Source organism: Tympanuchus pallidicinctus, unplaced genomic scaffold, assembly GCF_026119805.1.
Source record: "Tympanuchus pallidicinctus isolate F22 unplaced genomic scaffold, pur_lepc_1.0 scaffold33, whole genome shotgun sequence".
Lineage (NCBI taxonomy): Eukaryota > Metazoa > Chordata > Aves > Galliformes > Phasianidae > Tympanuchus > Tympanuchus pallidicinctus.
In genome coordinates, this window is record NW_026294751.1 from 2,106,574 (window position 1) to 2,124,967 (window position 18,394).

Sequence of the window (18,394 nt, forward strand, 5' to 3'; positions counted from 1 at the left end):
CAAAGAACATGCAACAGACTGGTTAAAAACTCGCAGGCTTTCTTCAGGTCCAGGAAGAACCATTGCCTCCCGCTCTCCCAGTCCCCTGCCTATGTCTGCCTGGCTTGTGCCCTGTCTGCAGGCATTTCTGCCTTATCAGTATGACTGATTTTTCACCCAAATGCTCTCCAGGCTTGCTCTTTGGCACCAGAGAAGCTTGGAGCATCTTTCATAGGAAGGGTGGATGAGATGATTCAGATGTGATGCTCAGCCTCATCACCAATGCTTTCTTCAATGTGTGGGAGGACAGCTGCTGATTCTCCCCTAAGCTGCCAGGCAGCAGCTGCCCACAGGCTTTGTCCAGATGCTTGTCTTGTTTGAAGAGCTTTCCTGCAAGATAGGAATCTCCTGGAAAAGGTGACACAGCAGAGGGAGTGGGCACAGAAACCTGCTGGGAAATGGGATATCATCAGGTTTCCATCGAACCCAGGGTTATCCTCCACAGGAGCAGACCCTGAGCTGTGCAGTGCCATGCCTGGGCTCAGCTCACACATGCTCTGGGCTGCTCCCTGCACTGATCCAGTGCTGTTTGCCTTCAGTTATCGCCCTGCTGTCTGAACAAGCTGGCTGGCGGGGCTGCAGCCTGCCCTTCTTTGCAGACAGGTGACTTTCCGGCACCAACCAAATGCACAGAGTTCCCCTCCTGCTCCTCAGCTGGACAGTTTGCAGCAGTACAGCCTGTAACACATCATACTGCTTTGTTTATTCAGAGGCAGGCGTGTTTAAGAGGCCCTGGGCTTATCTTAAGTCTACCACTTACAAGCAGAAGGAAGGCCCCAATCTGCTGAAGGCCAGCAGGGATGTTTGGCTGCAGCCACCCCTCGCAGGTGATTAATGCCTATGGGGGAACACGATTATAAATGCAACGAACTCAGCATTTTGAGGAGGGGAATGTGACCCCATTCCCCAGCCTCACCCTTCCCAAAGTTCCTGCTCCCTTAGCCTGGTAAATGCCACTGGTGAGAGCAGAGAGACGGTAACCATCCATCTCCAGAAGCCATTTTTCAGTGGGACTAGATTCCATTTAGTCCCTGGACTTACCAGTCTGTTTGGCAAAAGGGATTTCATTCCTTTGCTTCTTTTTGTCAGGATGGATTTACTGATCCCAAACACGTTCCTCACACTTTATTTAGGGCTTAAAGCGCATCATTTACATTGCGGAGCTGTCACCAGCCTGTCTGAGCTGCAGAGGCAGACAGGCAATGCATTTCCCTTGCCCCACTGTTCTCCCTGCCAGATGTGAGGATAACTCATCAAGAAGTTCTCTCAATAGTTACAGTTTGCCCGTCGGGGAGCTGCTGCCTATTCCCCACCATGCTGGGGCAGCAGGCTCACAGTGGATGGGAGTTCTCCTCCAGCTGCATTCCTATGGATATGTCACCTGTAAGGTGCAGAGAATTCCATGGCCTCACCAAGGGATGCCAGGCAACGACTGTTGAGCATACCAGAAACCCCCCTCACTTTTGCCCCCAGGATCTGCTCTCCTTTCTCTCCAGCACTGGATGATGGAGGCAGATGGCGATGTGCTCCATGGCCATGCATTTCTTCACAGGTGCTTGACACCTGTTTTGCTTTATGAAAAAAGCAATCCATTTTCTAGCCTGATCTCAATTGGATTTCTAATTTTAGCCAAGCAGCTCTGCAATGGGACTCCTCACACTGGAGCTGATTGCAGTTTGTTTGTGGCATGGCAGCAAAGCCAGCCTCTCACTGTTGCTGGCCTGCACCTCACCTGCTGATGGTACAGATCTGCCAATGAAACAGATGCACGGCAGCACCCTGCTGCTGGCACAGCCACCTCCCCAGGGCTGGCAGGGGGTACACATTTTGTTGGTTGTTTCCTTCTTCAGAAGTCAGGCCCTGCTCAGGACTTCTTTGCTCTTGCCCATCGTCCCTATAGCAGCCACTTCAGGCCAAGTTTCTCCCTTTGCAGCCACAGGCCATGCTCATCCTGCACTTTACACCCCTGGTCTATGGTTACCCATCCCATGCACAGCATGATGAATGGAGGCAGAGCTCCCAACCTCTTCATCCTTAAGGAACCTGAAGCTTCTCACAGGCCTTCCAAATGGAGCTGCTGACCTCTGGGAGCTCTGGGAAGCGCAAGGAACAAGCAGTGTTAGCATGATCGATCCCTGATGATAGCACAGAAGGGAGAGCAGGCAGGATTTACATTCTGTCCCTTACGAATGGTTTGGCTGACATATTAAAAGCCGGATGGAACATAAAAATGGAATTTATTCAAATTAAATGGTTGCAAATGTCATACTACATTGAGCCAGAAAGTCTTCCTACACGCAACAAACCAAATCTATGCTTCTAGAAAGCAAGTAATTTTACCTGCCACTTCCTCCAAATGATGTCCTCATCCTGGATTTCTGATTCAAAACCAAAGAACAAACAGCACCATGCTGTCACAGTGCCAGGATCCATCCAGAAAACCGCCGTATACTTCTTCGATTAATTGGATGAGCACTGTTTCTTTCCAGGTGAACAGCAAAACGATCTGCAGATGTGACTTTACCAGCAGTTGTTAATGTTTAACATTTGCCCTGCAATTCCAAATCACTTACTCATGAAATGAAAGGGAAGCCACGCAGGTTTGGAAGGGCTGTGGCCTTCCAATGGTTCCATTCATGACATTGGCGCTCCTCAGCAGGAGCAGGTTAACACATGGGGGATCTCCCTTCCTTTTTGTGTATGCTCCTCGGGTCAGAGAAACCTCTGGGTGTGCAGAAGAGGCACTGTGCCTTCTGCTACCGTCAGCACTGCCCTCCTAGACCCTGGCCTGAGGATGCTCTGCACGTTCTCCTTCCACTTGAATAAATCAAATTGCTTCACGTTGCACCAGAACTGTGAACTATGTGTTCGTAGGGCAAGCGTGAGCTGGAAATTCCCAATAAATGACAAAACCACAAAGATGAAATAAGCAAAACCTGAGGATGCAGTTACTCATCCACGTGGCAATGACAGGACGGAGCACAACCCCTGGCACTCTCTTACCTTCTCCTTCAGACAGCATCACTCAGACCTGGAGCCACTCAGCAGCAGCCAGCTCGTATTTCTGGGGATTTCCAGTGCAGAGAGCAGAGCTTAGCACCCCAGCCATGCTCAGCCCCCAGAGCCCCCCTGGGGTGATGGCTCCTCTCCAAGATGGACTTATTTTAAGCACATATGACTCAAGAGAACTGGCTTTGCTGCCTGCTGCTCAATATGTGCTGCCATTCAGCTTCTCGGGGCTCAGCACCTTGCAGTGCTGCTGGGGTGCAGGGGGACAGTGCACTTTGCCTTGGTGCTCAGCCTGCTTCCATCAATGCCTTGTAAATGCAAAGCTCCAGCTCTCATTACCGCTCCTCTGAATCAGCCCGTCCTCCTCTCTACATGAGATATGTTTTGAATGATAGCATTTGTCTTTAATAAATGGTCACTCCATAAACCTCCTCCTATGGGAAACCTGGGCTTTGTAAGTAAAACCTGATGTTTCCATTTCATTATAATGCATTCGCTATTAAGGATGAATACCAACTCATCCCCTGTTTAATATCAGCCTAAGGTGCGCACTGGTTTAGTATTACTATTTATGAAATTCATATAGCTGGCCTTAATCTGTTTCAGATCCCACAGCTGCACCTCTATCAGCATCAACTTGACCTGAAATTGGGATATTCACCTTTGCTGGAGTCCACAGCATCAGTAACATTCCGAGATAAGGAGCAAAGCTCCCTGCAACCTCACAAAAAGTCCAACTGTAGGATTAAAGACCTTTATCAGGTAGTCAGCATATCCACGTCCTTCAATGGCTTAAACAAATGTAAAGTGTGTGCAGAGCTATGCCTCGGATCCACGCTTCATGTTTCACAGCCATTCATCATCTCCCTGCGCCACATCCCTCGGATATTTCCAGCAAAAGCAATGAGATAATCTCTGTCCCATGGGAGCTGCCTGCTGGTATCTCCTGCGGCTTAAAAGGGGAAGCAGGACCTGACTTAATCCCTGCCTGTCTGTGCAGAGATGGCTTTTCTGACACAGTCTCACCAGGGACTGAAGATCCCTCAAACAGCCCTCAAAGGTTGAGAAATGAGGTTCAGGATACGCGGCGGATCTGCTGGAGAAAGAAGAGAAGGTATTACCTGAAGTTGTACAGAGCCGTAAATAAACGGATGAGAAGAGACGTGTGTTTTAGCTGGATTGATTTGTTTCCTTTTTTCTAGGGATACACAGACAAGTGTCACCACGGCAGAGCAAATGAATGAAACCACAGAGCCATTAGCTGAATTTTCCAGCCCGGTTGATGTCCAGCTTGGGCTCAGGCCAGCTCTAACCAGACCACAGATTCAGTAACAGATTGGTGGCTGTAGGGCTGACCCCGCTGTGCTGAGCCTCCAGCGCTGGGCTCCCATCCCCACAGCAGCCCTGGGCACTGGGCACAGCTGCTGCCAGCAGGTGAAGGTGCTGCACTGCATTTCCTCAGCAAGGAAGGCTGTTTGAAGTGACCGCTCCGACGTGTTGACTCATAGGACTGGCTTGTTCACAAAGCCATGACTGGAACCTATAGTTTACAAGTTCGTAGCAAATGCCCTTTGGGGATGGTAAAAAAAAAAAAAAGACTGACCCATTTGAGTTCCATCTGTTGGGGTTTATAACTGTTCTCCTTATAATTGTCAACAGACAATGTGAATTGCAATTAGCTAATTGCTTGCTAACTTTCCGTTCTAATAATAGTCATGTTCCAAGTTATACAAGCTTAGAGCTGCTGCTGTTTCCTTGCAACTGGCAATAATAAATAATACCGTATTCCCTCAGCATTGCCCTCTCTTCCAAGTTTCATCCCCATGCAAATTGCTCCAGCATGTACTAATCCCTGACGGGATGGCAAAGGCATCAACAGCATTTATTTGTAGTTTGCTGTGCTGGGAGCATTCTGCACTTGCATGATGATGTGGCATCGGGACACGGATGCTCCTCTGCTCCACCTGTCCATGCAGTGACTGCAGCAGGTTGGGGAGCTGCCACCTCGTGTCCCTGGAGAGCCAGCCTGCTTGTCAATACATGTTTGCTTTCCATTTTTGGTTGGTTCCTTTTGTTTTGTTTTCCTTTTACAGGATCAGATGTGGCCCTGACCCCTGTATTGACATGTTTTATTACCAGTAGCTTCAATAATGTCAGCACAGACCTAAACTGGAGCTTTGGAGAACACACACTCCCCAGAAACAGACCAAGCTGTGCAATGTCACAGCTGCATACTGCAGCGATAGAGGGGCCTGGACCCCCATGGGGCTTCAGACAGTGACAGCTGTCAGGTTGGGTGCAGAGCCTGAACCTTCCCGGAGGGGTTGATGCAGGGAATTCCCTTCCAAGTGGCAGAAATATTTTGCACCCCTCACCAGGCTTTCTGCTCTCCAGCCCAATACTGTTGTGCAGATGCGGCTAATTGGGAAGCAAAGCAACAGGCTGATCCAGTGAAATCAAGGCAAGCCAATGAAATGAGCAATAACATTCTCTGGCGCACAAGAAACTACTGAACGCAAACCCGCCAGCGAGCTGACATCTCCAGAGCTTACAGCCTAATCTTATTAAACTCGACCAAAAAGCCTTTTAGAGTTGGGGGAGCAGTGTCCAGCAAAAGCTGGTCTGGATTATTCCTCGAGAACCTCAGGGCTTTGTGCTTGCTGTTGGATCCCCACACCTGCAGTGGGGGAGGTAGGACCCCCTGTGCACATCTGGAGCAGAGCTGGGGGGCTCTGCAAGGCTGAGCTTGATGCAGAACAATGGGTGCATGGCAGCAGGTTGGGAATTCCCCTCAGCACAACTGCTCCATCTTCAATGGTTTCCCAGCCTTTAGCTCCAGGCAGGGCAGCCTGTAGGTTCCGTGGTTTTCGAGCTGCTCCAGATTCCTCATCCTTGGTGCACAGTTTTTCCATCCTTTCCTTCTCTCCTTCCCTGCTTCTGACATTTGACTCATGGATAGATTTATTAAGTTTAAAAGCACTCCTTGTACAAGCCTCAAGAGCGTGTTCCCTGCTCTACAGCCTCATCCGCCTCTTTCCCACTTGCACAACCTGCTTTGACCCTTTTTCCCAGCGTTTTGGTGGAGAGGTATCAAAATCGTGCCATAAAGCAGAATTCTCCCAGCAAAGCCACAGCAGGAGATATCCCCTTTCCTTTGCATAACACCACGGTGATCTCTTGAGGAAGGAGAGTTTTGTGTCCTGGCCTGGACAACCCAGGAATCCTCTTTCAACCACTTTCCTCTTTCTCAGCAGATTCCTGGACTTTCCCTTGTTCACTGTGAGCCACGCCTGCAGACACACAGCCATATGCATCCTTCACCCCTCACACCTGCACTCCTTTTTCTCAATGAAACCCTTCTGTCCCCACTCCCAGGACCTCCGAGAATCACCGCTATGCAGAAGCAAATTTTAAATACCCCCCAAATTACCAAAAATCTCAATGTTCCTCAATCATGAAACATCACAGAAGAGCCAGATGTAGCAAACGGGGCCTGTTTTGGTACGGCAGAGGGACAGTCGAACCAGTTGATCTAATGACCATCTTTATCTTCAGACCATGCAAATCAATGAGGCCTGAACGAGTCCTGATGGGCCGGTCCCCAAATTTCTGATTTGTTTTCATCTCTGCTTAAATTTCTTTGTCATTTCAATGTCTCCATGAGGTGAGGAAGACGGTTGGACATAAGGAAAGGAAACCAACAATGGCATGTTATCTCTCAGGCACCCAAAAGAAGAAAAATCATCGGATTTATTCCGGGATTCCAATCCCTCCTGCACTGCGACGGATCCCAAAACAGGAATGCAGTGCTCTCTGCCAGTGACAGCAAGGAAGAGCACTGTTCTCATCTCTGCCTTCTCCCCACATTCAGGTGCACAAAGCAGAAGTGCCTGTTGTGACTCAATCCGAATAGCGGGACACAACGAGCCGGGGGAATTCAGCCAACAGAACAGCTTTGCTTACTTCTGCTTTGGCTTCCTCTTCGTATGTTTTTTCTCAGCACTGGTTGATGGATTTCAGACCCAGGGAACATTTAGAAATGAAATGGAGAAGGCTGTGACACGCTGTGCATGGTGCCAAGGAATGGCGGTGACGCACGGCAGCTGGCGGCTCGAAGTGCACCTCACCCTGGGACCCCAAACTGCCCTGAGCCACCTCTGGGTGCAGCTCCTGGGCTACAGCGCCAGCAGGACGGCCACCTTCTGCTTCACAGCTCCTGCAGACACCAGGAAGGCTTCAGCGGGGTTTGGGGTATCTTCAGCAATCTCCCCCTTGGAAGTCAACAAAGAGGAATCAACAGGAAGACGGCTGGGACCTCGCTGCTGCACAGCACAGTTTGTTCCTGGAGCTGGCTGTGCTTTGTGGAGCAGCCTTGCTTTTGGAGTCAGGAAAGAATGGGGCGTTATCAGAGCACGATGCAGACTGCATCCTTTCCACTGTGCCACGTGGGTTACTCCCAGCAACCGCTGCCAGGTACTATTTGAAACGAGACCATAAGGTCTGACCAGCTTGAATTCATCTCCTAACCTCAGGAGAGAAGAGAAAAGGTCCTATTAAGCTTGGTGCAAAGCTGACTTTGGTCTCTGGCTGACAAGTGGCTATGGACTATACACAAAAATGCTCTAAAGCTGACTGCACCAAATGTTTCTTCTCCACCTAACGCAGTTGTTTGGGATTCGGTTAGAAACAAAACTGCATCTTGTAGTTTTTAATAAAGCTCTTGGCTAACAGTTCAAACACTGGAGAGGGGGAGCGGGAGAGAGAGGTTGAATTTATGGGAGCGGGAGGAGATCATTTGCTTTCTTAGGATTGAAAAGATTAATCGTCTGCAAAGGCTCTTGGATTCATTCCTCACATAGCAGAATGGTTAGGAGACTTACCGGCTTGATATTCTTCATTCTCCTTCCCCAGGTGGCCCAGAGACTGTCTGGACTGCAAGAAAAAGGACTGGGAGCCATCCTGTGTCAGCTCCTGGTGAGGAAGGAGCAGTGGTGCAGCAGGAGGAGGAGCACGAAACCCCACAGCGCTGTGAGATTAAAGATCTGTGTACTGTTCTGTAAGCTCTGTGTGGTGATGGTGAATGAGGGGCTGACAGGGAGCACAGAACAAAACAGGTTCATCCTATCAGCTCTTACCCATTGCTGGACCACTAGTGGCATCAACACCATCATAGCAAGTCTCCCAGTTAATGGAAATCCTCTCTCCTAACACCAGTATTCTGCAGTCAATTCATAACATGCTGAGGTGAACCCCAAAATACGGACAAATGGAAGGAAAAGGCACTTTCCCAAGGCCACCAAAGAGCCCAAAGGCTTCTAATATCCCAAACAAAAGGCAGCCCTTGCTGAACAGCAAGCATGAAGAACAGATGAAAAGCAGATTGGGAAAAGGAGGAGAACCAAGGAATGACCACAGGGAAGTGCAGGATGCGTCTCCAAGGCAAGCCAGGGGCTGTGCTGAAGAGCTGCTCCCCAGGATTGTAAACCGACCCATTCATTACTTCCAGCCTCACAGACCTCATCGTGCCCTGGGACAACAGTTTGGCCTTGGCTCACGCTGAACAGTGCAGGCAGTGAAGCTGCATGCTGCTTGAAAGTAGGAGATGCGAGCAAAGGGGAGACATCAGGCCTATCCCAGCCTAAAGGAACAGCCACCCCCCAAAACCAAACTTATTTGGGAAATAAGATGAGAGGATAAGCCAGGAAACACGGTTTCCACTGTTGTCTTGCTGCTGTCCAACGATATCTAACAGACCTCCTAATGCTGCTGCTACTGTGAGGTTGCAAGCTGACAGTCCTGCCCCTCGGTTGGGTGTAAGTGCAGTACTGAGTGCTTTCAGAACTTCATAGAAAGCCATGGAGCAGAGTTGTATGCGGAAAATGAAGCCCTCAGCACTATTTATGAATGCTCACCGTGCTCCAGTTTGGGTGCAGGGCGCTGCAGCAGTGCTCATAATGCCATATTTTGAGGTTGTTTCACAGAAGGCTAAGATCAGCCTTATTTTCCAAATAATTTCAGGAAATATAATGTTTGCTCCATCTGAGAATGAATGAGGAACTCGAGCAGAACTGCTAAACATAAAAGTTCCTGGACATCTGGAAAGGATTAGTCAGGAAGGTGCTTGGGACAAGGAGTTCAGGCAAGTTCAGGAGACACCTACTGTACATTTGTTTCCACAGAAAAAGGGAGGAGGAGAGAAAGGGTTGAGGGGAAAAGCAGGAAGGGAGGATTGAAATAAAACCTACACAGGAATGGCAGATAAGGTGGGAGAGATGAGAGCAGTCTGACTGCTGCAGAGGGTCTGCTAAGCAGAGGGCAGGGTGCAGCATCAGGGGATGGAGCACAGAGGCAAAGAACCGACCAAAGAGATTTTTGTGCCCATCTTTGCAAGGCCAGACAATGGGCCCTGAGCTGAGCACTTCCTCACCACAGGAAAGCACTTCCTTGCTTTGTAGCCAGATGCGTTCCCTTTCAACTCACGTCTATAGGATTAGCAGATTTTGTTCCCCTTGGAGCTCACCAGCAGCTCAACAGGGCAAATGCTGTGATAAAGTCAAGAGCACTCGGGAAACATTAAAGCGTAGACAGCCGAGTGCTAGGAATGAGAGCTGCACATTCAATTAATGTAGATGGGAGAATGTTTGTTTTATTTCTGAGTGGATAAGCACTCGAGCAGGCTCTGGGGCCCTGCAAAATCACAAAGGAGTGCTGCTCCAGGCCAAGATGAAAGTCTCAAAGAATTAGCATGGAAACCGCAGGGGCTTGTGAAACTCATGCTCGGTTTATTAAATGACTCACAAGGCTTTTTGTCACATATTTCTGCATCCAACTAAAATCAGACTTAAAATCCGGTGCCAAATTCTTTACCTTTTTTTTTTCCCCCCCCTTGTTATGGAAATTTGATTCTGAAATCTGCCTGATAACCCATGAACTTACGCTGAAGGAAAGCTTTTGTTGTTTCCTGTGGAAGGCTGCAGTCCTGAATCTGACACTCCAAATCCATGGATGGACACAGGACAAAGATGTTGGGACAGTGGTATTTATCCACGTGCATGAGATGCTACCACTGCTTGGAGAGTTGTGAGGGACACAATGCATAAGAACACGCATGTTTTCAATACGATGGCAGGAAGGTCAGAAAGCACACCTATACTCTACTATAGAGTGAGAGAACGGGGTGATATAAATGTGTCTAAAATAAAACTACCCATAGACAGCCTCATTTCCAAAGCAGAACTTTGTAGAGAAGCTAACTTTCACCCTAATGAAAAAAACAAACCGACCAGAGAGAAGTCAGATGCTCCCTGTAAATGTTTGTGGGTATTTAAATTTAGTAACTGATCTTATTTTGTGCCTTCCCCATAAGTGAAGAATAACTATTTTCAAATTAAGTTAGTAGGAGGTAAAGCTGAAAAATCAAAGCATGAGCTCTGTGTTTCCTGAAAACTTCACTTTAACAAGGTAGCTCCAGCTGCTAACTTCGTTTTATTGCATTCCTAAGAGACAGGTCTTCATGCAAGAACTCTTTAAGAGCTCTGTTCCAAAAATAAAGGCACTCAGAGTTATTTTTATGGCTAGGTGTGTTATATCAGTTAGTCTTAGGGCAAGCAATGCCTATGGTGCTGCTGTTACCTTCTGACCTCACTGGGCTGGAGTCTCTGTCCACACACACACCTACCTGGCGTCCTTGCTTCCTGGAGCTTCATGCTGGGGCAGCACTGAAACAACAGCATCCGTTCTGCTTGGCTGCAGGTATCTGGCTCAGCAGTGCAGAGTGCCAGGGATGGAAAGAGGAGGAACAGCCTTCTCACCTGAGTGCTCTGAAGTTCAGCCTGTGGAGGCTAAATGCCCACCCTGACTGTCTTCATGGTGGGATGCTTTGAACCTGCAGATTCTCCAGCAAACACAGGCTGAAGGGAATCTCCCATCTACAAGGAATGACATTGTTAACAACTGGGGATCTTGGCAGCCTTCCTGAGCTGCAACATACAGACCTTGAAACTGAACAAAACCCACAGTTGTATCCAATTAGAGCCCTCTGATGCAGAGGTTCATTTGTGCCCTTCCAGAAGGCTGCAGACAAATACAACTGATGACATGGCCTATCAGCCATAAACCATTCTTGGTAATTAATTGCACCAGAACTTCAACAAGCACTTCCTTCACCCCACTTCAGTAAGAGTTGGGAGTTGGATCATGGCTTCCCCTCTCAGCACTCCCACAGCACTGTCATGAACCCAAAAGACAGATAATAGAGAGCAAGGCTTCCAGGAGAAGCAGAAAGGCCACCACTGAACTGTTCTGAGGGCCTTCCAAACTTTAAATCCATTTCTTCCTTATGCAGCTCAAAGATGGGCTGCCAGAGGAGCATTAACAGGCTGTACAGCCTTTTGTGTGCACAAGTAAAGGTAATTTTGCATCCACAAACAACATGATTGATTATTTTCTAATGATAAGATGAAACCTCAAGGCCCAAGGGAAGATGGTACCCCAAGAAACACCTTACAGTCATCTGTCTTTACTTGCTTTGTGCCGTATGTGATGAGCATACGATCATACAGCTGTCCCTTATCAGGTTGTCTGCCCTCACCTCTGGCTTTATACTGACATTTTATAGCAGAGAGGGTTCTTGTATCCTCTCTACACTGAAGTATAACAGCTCAGGATTGAGCTCAAGCTGTGGCAAAGGGACTGAGCTCAGAGTACGTCACTGTGCTTAGAAGTGACAGTAACAAAAACTCAGGCACACATTTGTTGAGAGGTCAGCTCATTTTGGCCCATTCTTGTGTCACTGAGAGACTCAAGATGTTCGTGGGAAGCAGCCATAAGCTCAGAGCACCCTCAGACAGCAAACCAAAGACAGACTATCAAGAGTGGTGACAATTACAGCACGCACCAGCCAGCTGCATGCAGAGTCAGGCAGTAAGCAGAAGCAAGCAGAAAAATGCAGCAGCTCACACTGAAGGAATGTCAACAGACATGAAAACTGAAGTCTCTTCCCTCCCATCAAAATGCTTACTGTAAATTTGCAAAGCAAACGGCTTGGCAGCACGCTCCGAACACAAGCAATACATCTTCACTTCTGCCACAGGCTCTTAGCTATCAGAAAAGAGACAGGTAGATGGATAAGAGAGCTTGCTATTATCTTTGTTCTTTGCTGTATCCCAGCATAAAACCGTGTTTGTCAGATGGATTTAGAGCAACTGTCTCTCCAGACACCAGCAGTCAGCTGTCACAAAAGAGCTAGGAAATAAATCTACTTCAGCCTGTCATCCCCAGCAGACACTCATCCTTTCCTTCAAATCAGAACTCAGTTATGCCTCTAGGGAAAGTGCATGGGCTGAACACTCAGAGCAGGTGATGGCTAATAAAGTTCACCTAGGGTATTTCACTGGCCAGATCCTAAATACTGGGGATGTTTGAATTTCAATAACCCAAAGGTAGAAGGTGAATATCTGGAGCTGAGAGAGGAGTCTGTGAGCTGGGAGCAAAGTTTTGGAAATCTGATGAACTTCTGCACTGTGCTGTGCACAGGAAAATAGATGCCTTATTCTGAACCAATACTGTGATGCAACCAACTGCACCAGAAGCACTCTGACAAAAGGAGTCAGCGACAGGCCATGGTGAAACAGAGCTGCTCGAGGATGGGAAATACTTTGCACGCAGAAGCATCTGCATTGAGACTGCTACACAGCCATTAGCTAAATAAACTTCATTCTTGGCTAATCTGCCAAACCAGTATCTTCACTGCATCATCTGCTTTATCTTAAGCTGAAACAGTTGGAGGAAGAGCCCATTTCTCACTTTCCTGGGAATGAGAGGGCCAAGTGAAAAGCTCCCCAGCAGCAGAAATTTGACTCGGCAGTTAAACTGCACTCTTGCACAAGATCTATAGGGGATGCACAGAGCAGAAGCCACAAGAGCCCCTTTCAGGGCAGGCTGGAGGACAGGATCAGCACCAGCAAGCATTCCAGGGCCCTGAAGCAATGTTGGGCTTGCAGACACAAAGAGGAATTGCCTCCCAGCCCCCACAGCCAGCAGATGCCTGGAACACCTGCCCTGTATGTGCTCAGAGCAGAAACTGCCTGGCGTTCCATGTGCTTAACACCCTTAGTTTGACAAACGCTGATTTCATCAGTCATGACACCCTGAAGCCATACCAAAGCCAAGTGGGTGACGTGATTTTTCTTTGCAATTAAAACTGCATATTAAGTACCATTCCTCTCCAAAGAGCTGTCAGCTGAAGGGGAAGCACCGGCAGCAGCAGCCCTGCGCAATCGGCAGTCTTCAAAGGCCGCCGCGCAGAGCCCTCTGCAGGTCGAGCAGTGCCCTCAGGTGGTCGAATGGATTCCTCGGGCTTGCAACTTACTTTGTGCCCTTATCCTCCCCCCAGAAAAGGGGGAGAGAAAGACAGAGACAGCAAACTAAAGCTGTAGCTTATGCTAGAGACACGAATCCCATCACTTTCTCGGAACGTTACAGAGCATCATTTTCACTGCCAACAAAAGGTGAACCTAAAACAGACAGCAGCTGCTGGCATAGAGCAGGAAGTTTTAAAATTGAGTATTAAACGCATCCTTGCAGAAATATTTCTTTTCAGCAAGTGATTTTTACTTATATAAACATGTCTTCCTCAGAAAGATACAACACACTTCAAACTGCCCACATCAGAACTCAAGTGTTCATGTTGGTTATGGTTACCTTCCTAACCACAGACACAAGCCAAATTTGGTCTTGTTCCAGGAGGGATGAAAGCAAATATATTGCTCAGAAGGACAACGTACAAACTACTTATAGTTCCTGATACGACATCTTTTATTTAGAGGATGTTATCTAGAACACTTTCCCATCAAGCTGCTGGGTCTCACGTTACCTTTATTTGCAGTGCATTTCACCGCTTGTTTACAAGTTGGTCACAAAACTTTTTTTCAGCATACAAAACATCAGTGGGTGGGGGAAAAAGGGAAGACAACTCCCGTAGCTGAAGACAATTTCTTTCTATTGTCATGACCTGTTGAGCTCAAGCTCTTCCTCAAACACAATCCACCTCAGCTTGAAAATGGAACACTCCAAGCACTTCCTACAGAGGTCACCTCATCCACCTTCTAAACACTGCCTCAAATAATCTTCCTCTTAGTGGTTATCTCAGGATATACCACATGATCACACAAGCTGGTCAACATCAGTCCTGCATGCTCTCCATCTGAAGCCTTACCAGCAGCGCAGCTGTCACTGGTTGTCCAAAAAGAGAGAGATCTTAAGAAAAGAATCTGAGTTGGGAAAGAAAAAAAAAAACAAAACACAGCTATTAAATAATACATTTTACCTGTATTCTGTATCAGCAGAAAATTATTTCTAAAGTCATATATATATATATATATATATATATATATGCTTATATAAAGTAAGTTTGTAGACCAAATGAAATAGATTACCAAGTCCCTTATAAAATAGCAAGAAAGAAAACTGCTCCCAGAAGATCCTGGAATGCTGGCATTTACCACCAAATTGTGTACAAGACCTGTGAGCTGGTTGATTGCAAAGAGCAAGGACAGAGAGTATGCTCAGCCACTGCTACTGAGAGAAGCAGTACAAGCAACACAGGATGTAGGCAATATGCTGGCCTTGTACCTTCAGGGAAGAGATACCAGCATAGGGCTCAAAGAAACATCCTTTAGATCCAACATGTGAAGAACTACCTTGCACAGTGTCTTCCCCATAACGCTCCAAAATCCTCTCCCAGGCCTGTGGGAGGGCTTCCATGTCTGCCAGGCTGTCACAGCTGATGAGCAGGAGGAACAGTCTGATCTCCAGATATCTCCAGACAGCTTAAGGACAACACAGAGAAAGAGACACCCAGCAGCCCAGCATTGCTACAAAAGGATACAGGTGCCGGTAGTAACGCTCCACATCCTGTAGTTCCTCCAGAGTGTCGGCCAAAGACGGGCAGCGCGGCCCGCGCCGCAGCACCTCGGTTAAGCTCAGCTCCGCCGCCCGCTCCTCGTACAGCCGCAGCACAGCAGCAGCGCCGGCCCCCACCGCGTCCCTCACGGCGCGCAGCTCCTCCCTGCACGGCTCAGAGCTCAGCGGCGCCCCGCACACCGCACCCGGCCCGGCCCCGCCGCCTCCCCCTCACCGCCGCTCGCTGAGCTCCTCCAGCAGCGCCTCGACCGCTCCGCGCTGTTTCCGCCACAGCCTCTCCCTCAGCTCGCTGAAGGCGCCCAGCGGCGTTCCGCCCCACGCTAACCGCTGCGCCGCCCGCATCTGCGCCGCCAGCCCGGCCAGCGACGCCAACAGCGGCGCACAGGCGGCCACAGCTGCCCGCCACGCCGCGTCCCGCCGCTCCGCTGCCGCCGACCACTCCCGCAGCGCCGCCACCATCGCAGCCATCGCCGCCATGCCGACCGCCGACCCGGAAGCAGTCGCTGCCTGATGCGTCATCATAAACGCGCCAAGCTCCGATTGGCCGCACCGCTCTCGGTTGGGATTGGCTGCGCTGAGTCTCGCTGAGTTCTGATTGGACAGCGGGCGGGCAGCGAGGCAGCGTTGAGGCGATTCCTCTGAGCTGCTGGGCTTTTGCTTGTTTGCTTTCTTTTATGCAGATGGAGCAAAAGCATCTTTACCGCTTCAGCTAGAAACGATCATCTCTGTGCTCAGGGAGAGCTCTCTGTTGTCGCACTCAAAGTTGTTTGCGTTCTGTTAAACTGTGTTAATTTCTTACGTAGAGGAGCACCTGCTGCTGGCTTTACATATCAGCCATCAGAAGGCAGACTGTTCTTTCTCTGAACCTGAAATAAAAGATTTTGACTAAAAGTGCATCAAGCAATTGCAATAAAATCGTTCACCTTACACTTTCATAGCAGAGCTTTGAGGGCACTGGAAATGAATGAAGCCGTGCTCAGCGTCTGTCAGACCGTTGTTCATCCATTGGTCCATCCATCGTGGTCTCCATTTATCTTCCTTTCATTAGAATATACGTATATTTTTTCCCCTGGATAATAATTAAAAGGCAGCTACATTATTTACTCAAAGGCAGAGACCAATTGGGCTTGCAGACTAGCAAGCTGGGTAGAAAGGCCATTCTGATATCTTGCAGAAGGCACTAGCAGAGGACACAGGTGCCTGGAGTTTGCTTCTGTCTAGGAAAAGAAAGCAACAGATCAGATCTGTTGTACCAATTCCTCTGCTGAGAGACTTTAAGAAGTGATGACTCTCAGTGCAGAACCTGACATAGCTAAAAACAAGTTATTGGTGCCTGGGATTCAAATGGAAAGCTGCTTGGAGTTCATGGTGCTGCCGTGAATTGCAGTCTTTATGCTTTTGAGGTTTTAAAGTGAACGCATGCATTTTATTGGGTTTAAAGAACTGAAGATCTCAGGTGATTTGATAGCCTGTCAGGGAGCCCTCTGGCTGAATTGGCTCCGGTAACTTGGAGATTATTCAGTGATGTCTGGAATGACAGAGAACTTTCCTTATACACTTTTCAAAATTTTTAGAAGCTGTTCTCCTGAAATTGGAAGAAAACTTGGACATGACAAACCTTTGTTTCCCCCTTTCTGCTCATTAAAATAAAATTGATTCACTACAGCTCCTTGACAAAGAAACAAATCCAGCAAATGCTGTTTAAACAGAATAAAAATTCCTCCGTCATTAATATATATTTTTTTAACTTTCTAAATGCTTATTGGAAATTGAGACATATTTTTTCATTCCAAATTCAGGAAAACTCACCTTTAGCCCTTTCCTAGGCAGTCGGATTTATATCAAAACTCAAACAGGAACACTCGTCTATTTTTTTCTGAAGCGAGGCAGGAGAGAGAAGTCTTTCATTTGCTTTTCCTGCAACCACCGCAGCTTTACTTTGTAACAGCCTGGAAAAGCAGAGCTCTCTGTAGAGCGCCAGGGCTGTTCAGGTCGTGGCAGCTTCCAGGTCTTAACTGCAGGTGGCAATATTGTGAACTACTGATCTGCTAGGACTCCTGGTTTGCTATGTTTGCTGAATTCTGCGAGCAATCGTTTACAGAAAACCCAAACAACTGTAAATAAAGCCATGAAGCGCTTGGGTACAAATATGCAGCACTGGATTCTGCTTTAAACATCTACTGGGGTTGGATCTAAAGAGCTTAGCTTGCCAAGAGAATTCTTCTGTTAATACTGTTGTCATTTAAAAGTTCCAATTATAATCCTTACAGCCAAGAATTTATATGCTTGTTAGCCATTTCATTCTCCTATTTAACACCGAGATACGGTAGAGTTACTAAGTAAATCCATGCATTAATGTTTTTCCTAATAAGAGTGGTAGTACTCCTTTGGATCAGCGTAGGGTTTGATCTGAACAGTAAGGAGGCTTAATTGCTTCCTGAGCTATTTTCCAGCTGTGACTTTCTTGTAGGAAGAGTGGTTTGGGGAGTAATGGCCATGGTTTGCTAAAAGACTGCTGAATGCTGATGTTCTTTAGATCGAGGCCATTGGCATGAACCAGAATTCTTTCAAAAGTAAGTCCCCTCAGTGACAAAGCAAGCTGAAGAAAGATGAGTTTGTGGTACTTCCAGCAGCACAGACCCTGCGGGGAGCAAGCAAGTAGCAGGGTGTGCCTGTTTCACCAGGCTGAAGTAGTGAATTACTGCAGTCCTGCAGGGGAAATAACATTTGTTTTCCCTGGCTGGCTGAGCTCAGGCAGTCCTCCAGCCATGAGTTCCTGTGTGCACCAAGTGGGTGCAGCAGCAAGCTTTGTGTGAGAGTCTGCCCATGAGCCTCTGCTTGCACTGCAGCTCTGGGCATGAGAACTCCAAAGTTGAGCCCAAATTCATAATGAAAATGTGAAACTATTAATCTAGGGAAATAACGAGCAGAATGGGTACCAGCGAGGTACCTTCCCTGGGATGTGCTGACATTGAACTCCCTGTTCAATGGGACTGTGTTAGATAATGATCCTAATAGGTGGCTCTTCCAGGCAATTTGATAGATGTGCACTATCAAGCATTGTCAGAAATAGCTCCGTACACAAAGCAAGCGTTTATCATCGTGGACACCTTGCAGGTGGTCACTGATTCAATGACATTGTAAGAAATAAATAGATAACAATTCCCTGCTTGCCGATGGAAGAGATAATAGTTTAGAACAAATTAGAGTTGTCTCCAGGCAATTCTTTTCGTGGAGGAGTGTTTGATTTGAAGGTGCAGGACAGCACGTGCGGCTCCTCCAGCTGACCTGAACGACTCCACCAAAACCCCATCTTTTCTGTGGTCCTCTGAAAGCACACGAAGGGAAAGCATTTCTTAGCACTGCTAAAAGAACAGAAGAGCTGTAATTCATTTCTCTTTCCTAAATTGGAGACTGGGAGAAC

The 18,394-nt window shown here is 47.8% G+C and overlaps 1 protein-coding gene across 2 annotated transcripts; it reads right to left on the reverse strand.

The window, feature by feature from the left end:
• Positions 1 to 9,810: 9,810 nt before the first annotated feature.
• Positions 9,811 to 15,456, reverse strand: CUNH1orf109 (chromosome unknown C1orf109 homolog). 2 transcript variants are annotated; one of them, XM_052698813.1, is made up of 4 exons: positions 15,185 to 15,456; positions 14,936 to 15,115; positions 14,748 to 14,821; positions 9,811 to 14,318 (listed from the first exon to the last, which is right to left on the reverse strand). In XM_052698813.1, the coding sequence occupies exons 1-4, from the start codon at positions 15,445 to 15,447 to the stop codon at positions 14,278 to 14,280; spliced, it is 558 nt and encodes a 185-aa protein (XP_052554773.1). In that variant the 5' UTR covers positions 15,448 to 15,456; the 3' UTR covers positions 9,811 to 14,277. The 2 variants fall into 2 exon arrangements, with proteins under 2 accessions (XP_052554773.1, XP_052554772.1); XM_052698812.1 differs by having other exon boundaries at positions 13,840 to 14,318; positions 14,748 to 14,866.
• Between the last annotated feature and the right edge of the window lie 2,938 nt (positions 15,457 to 18,394).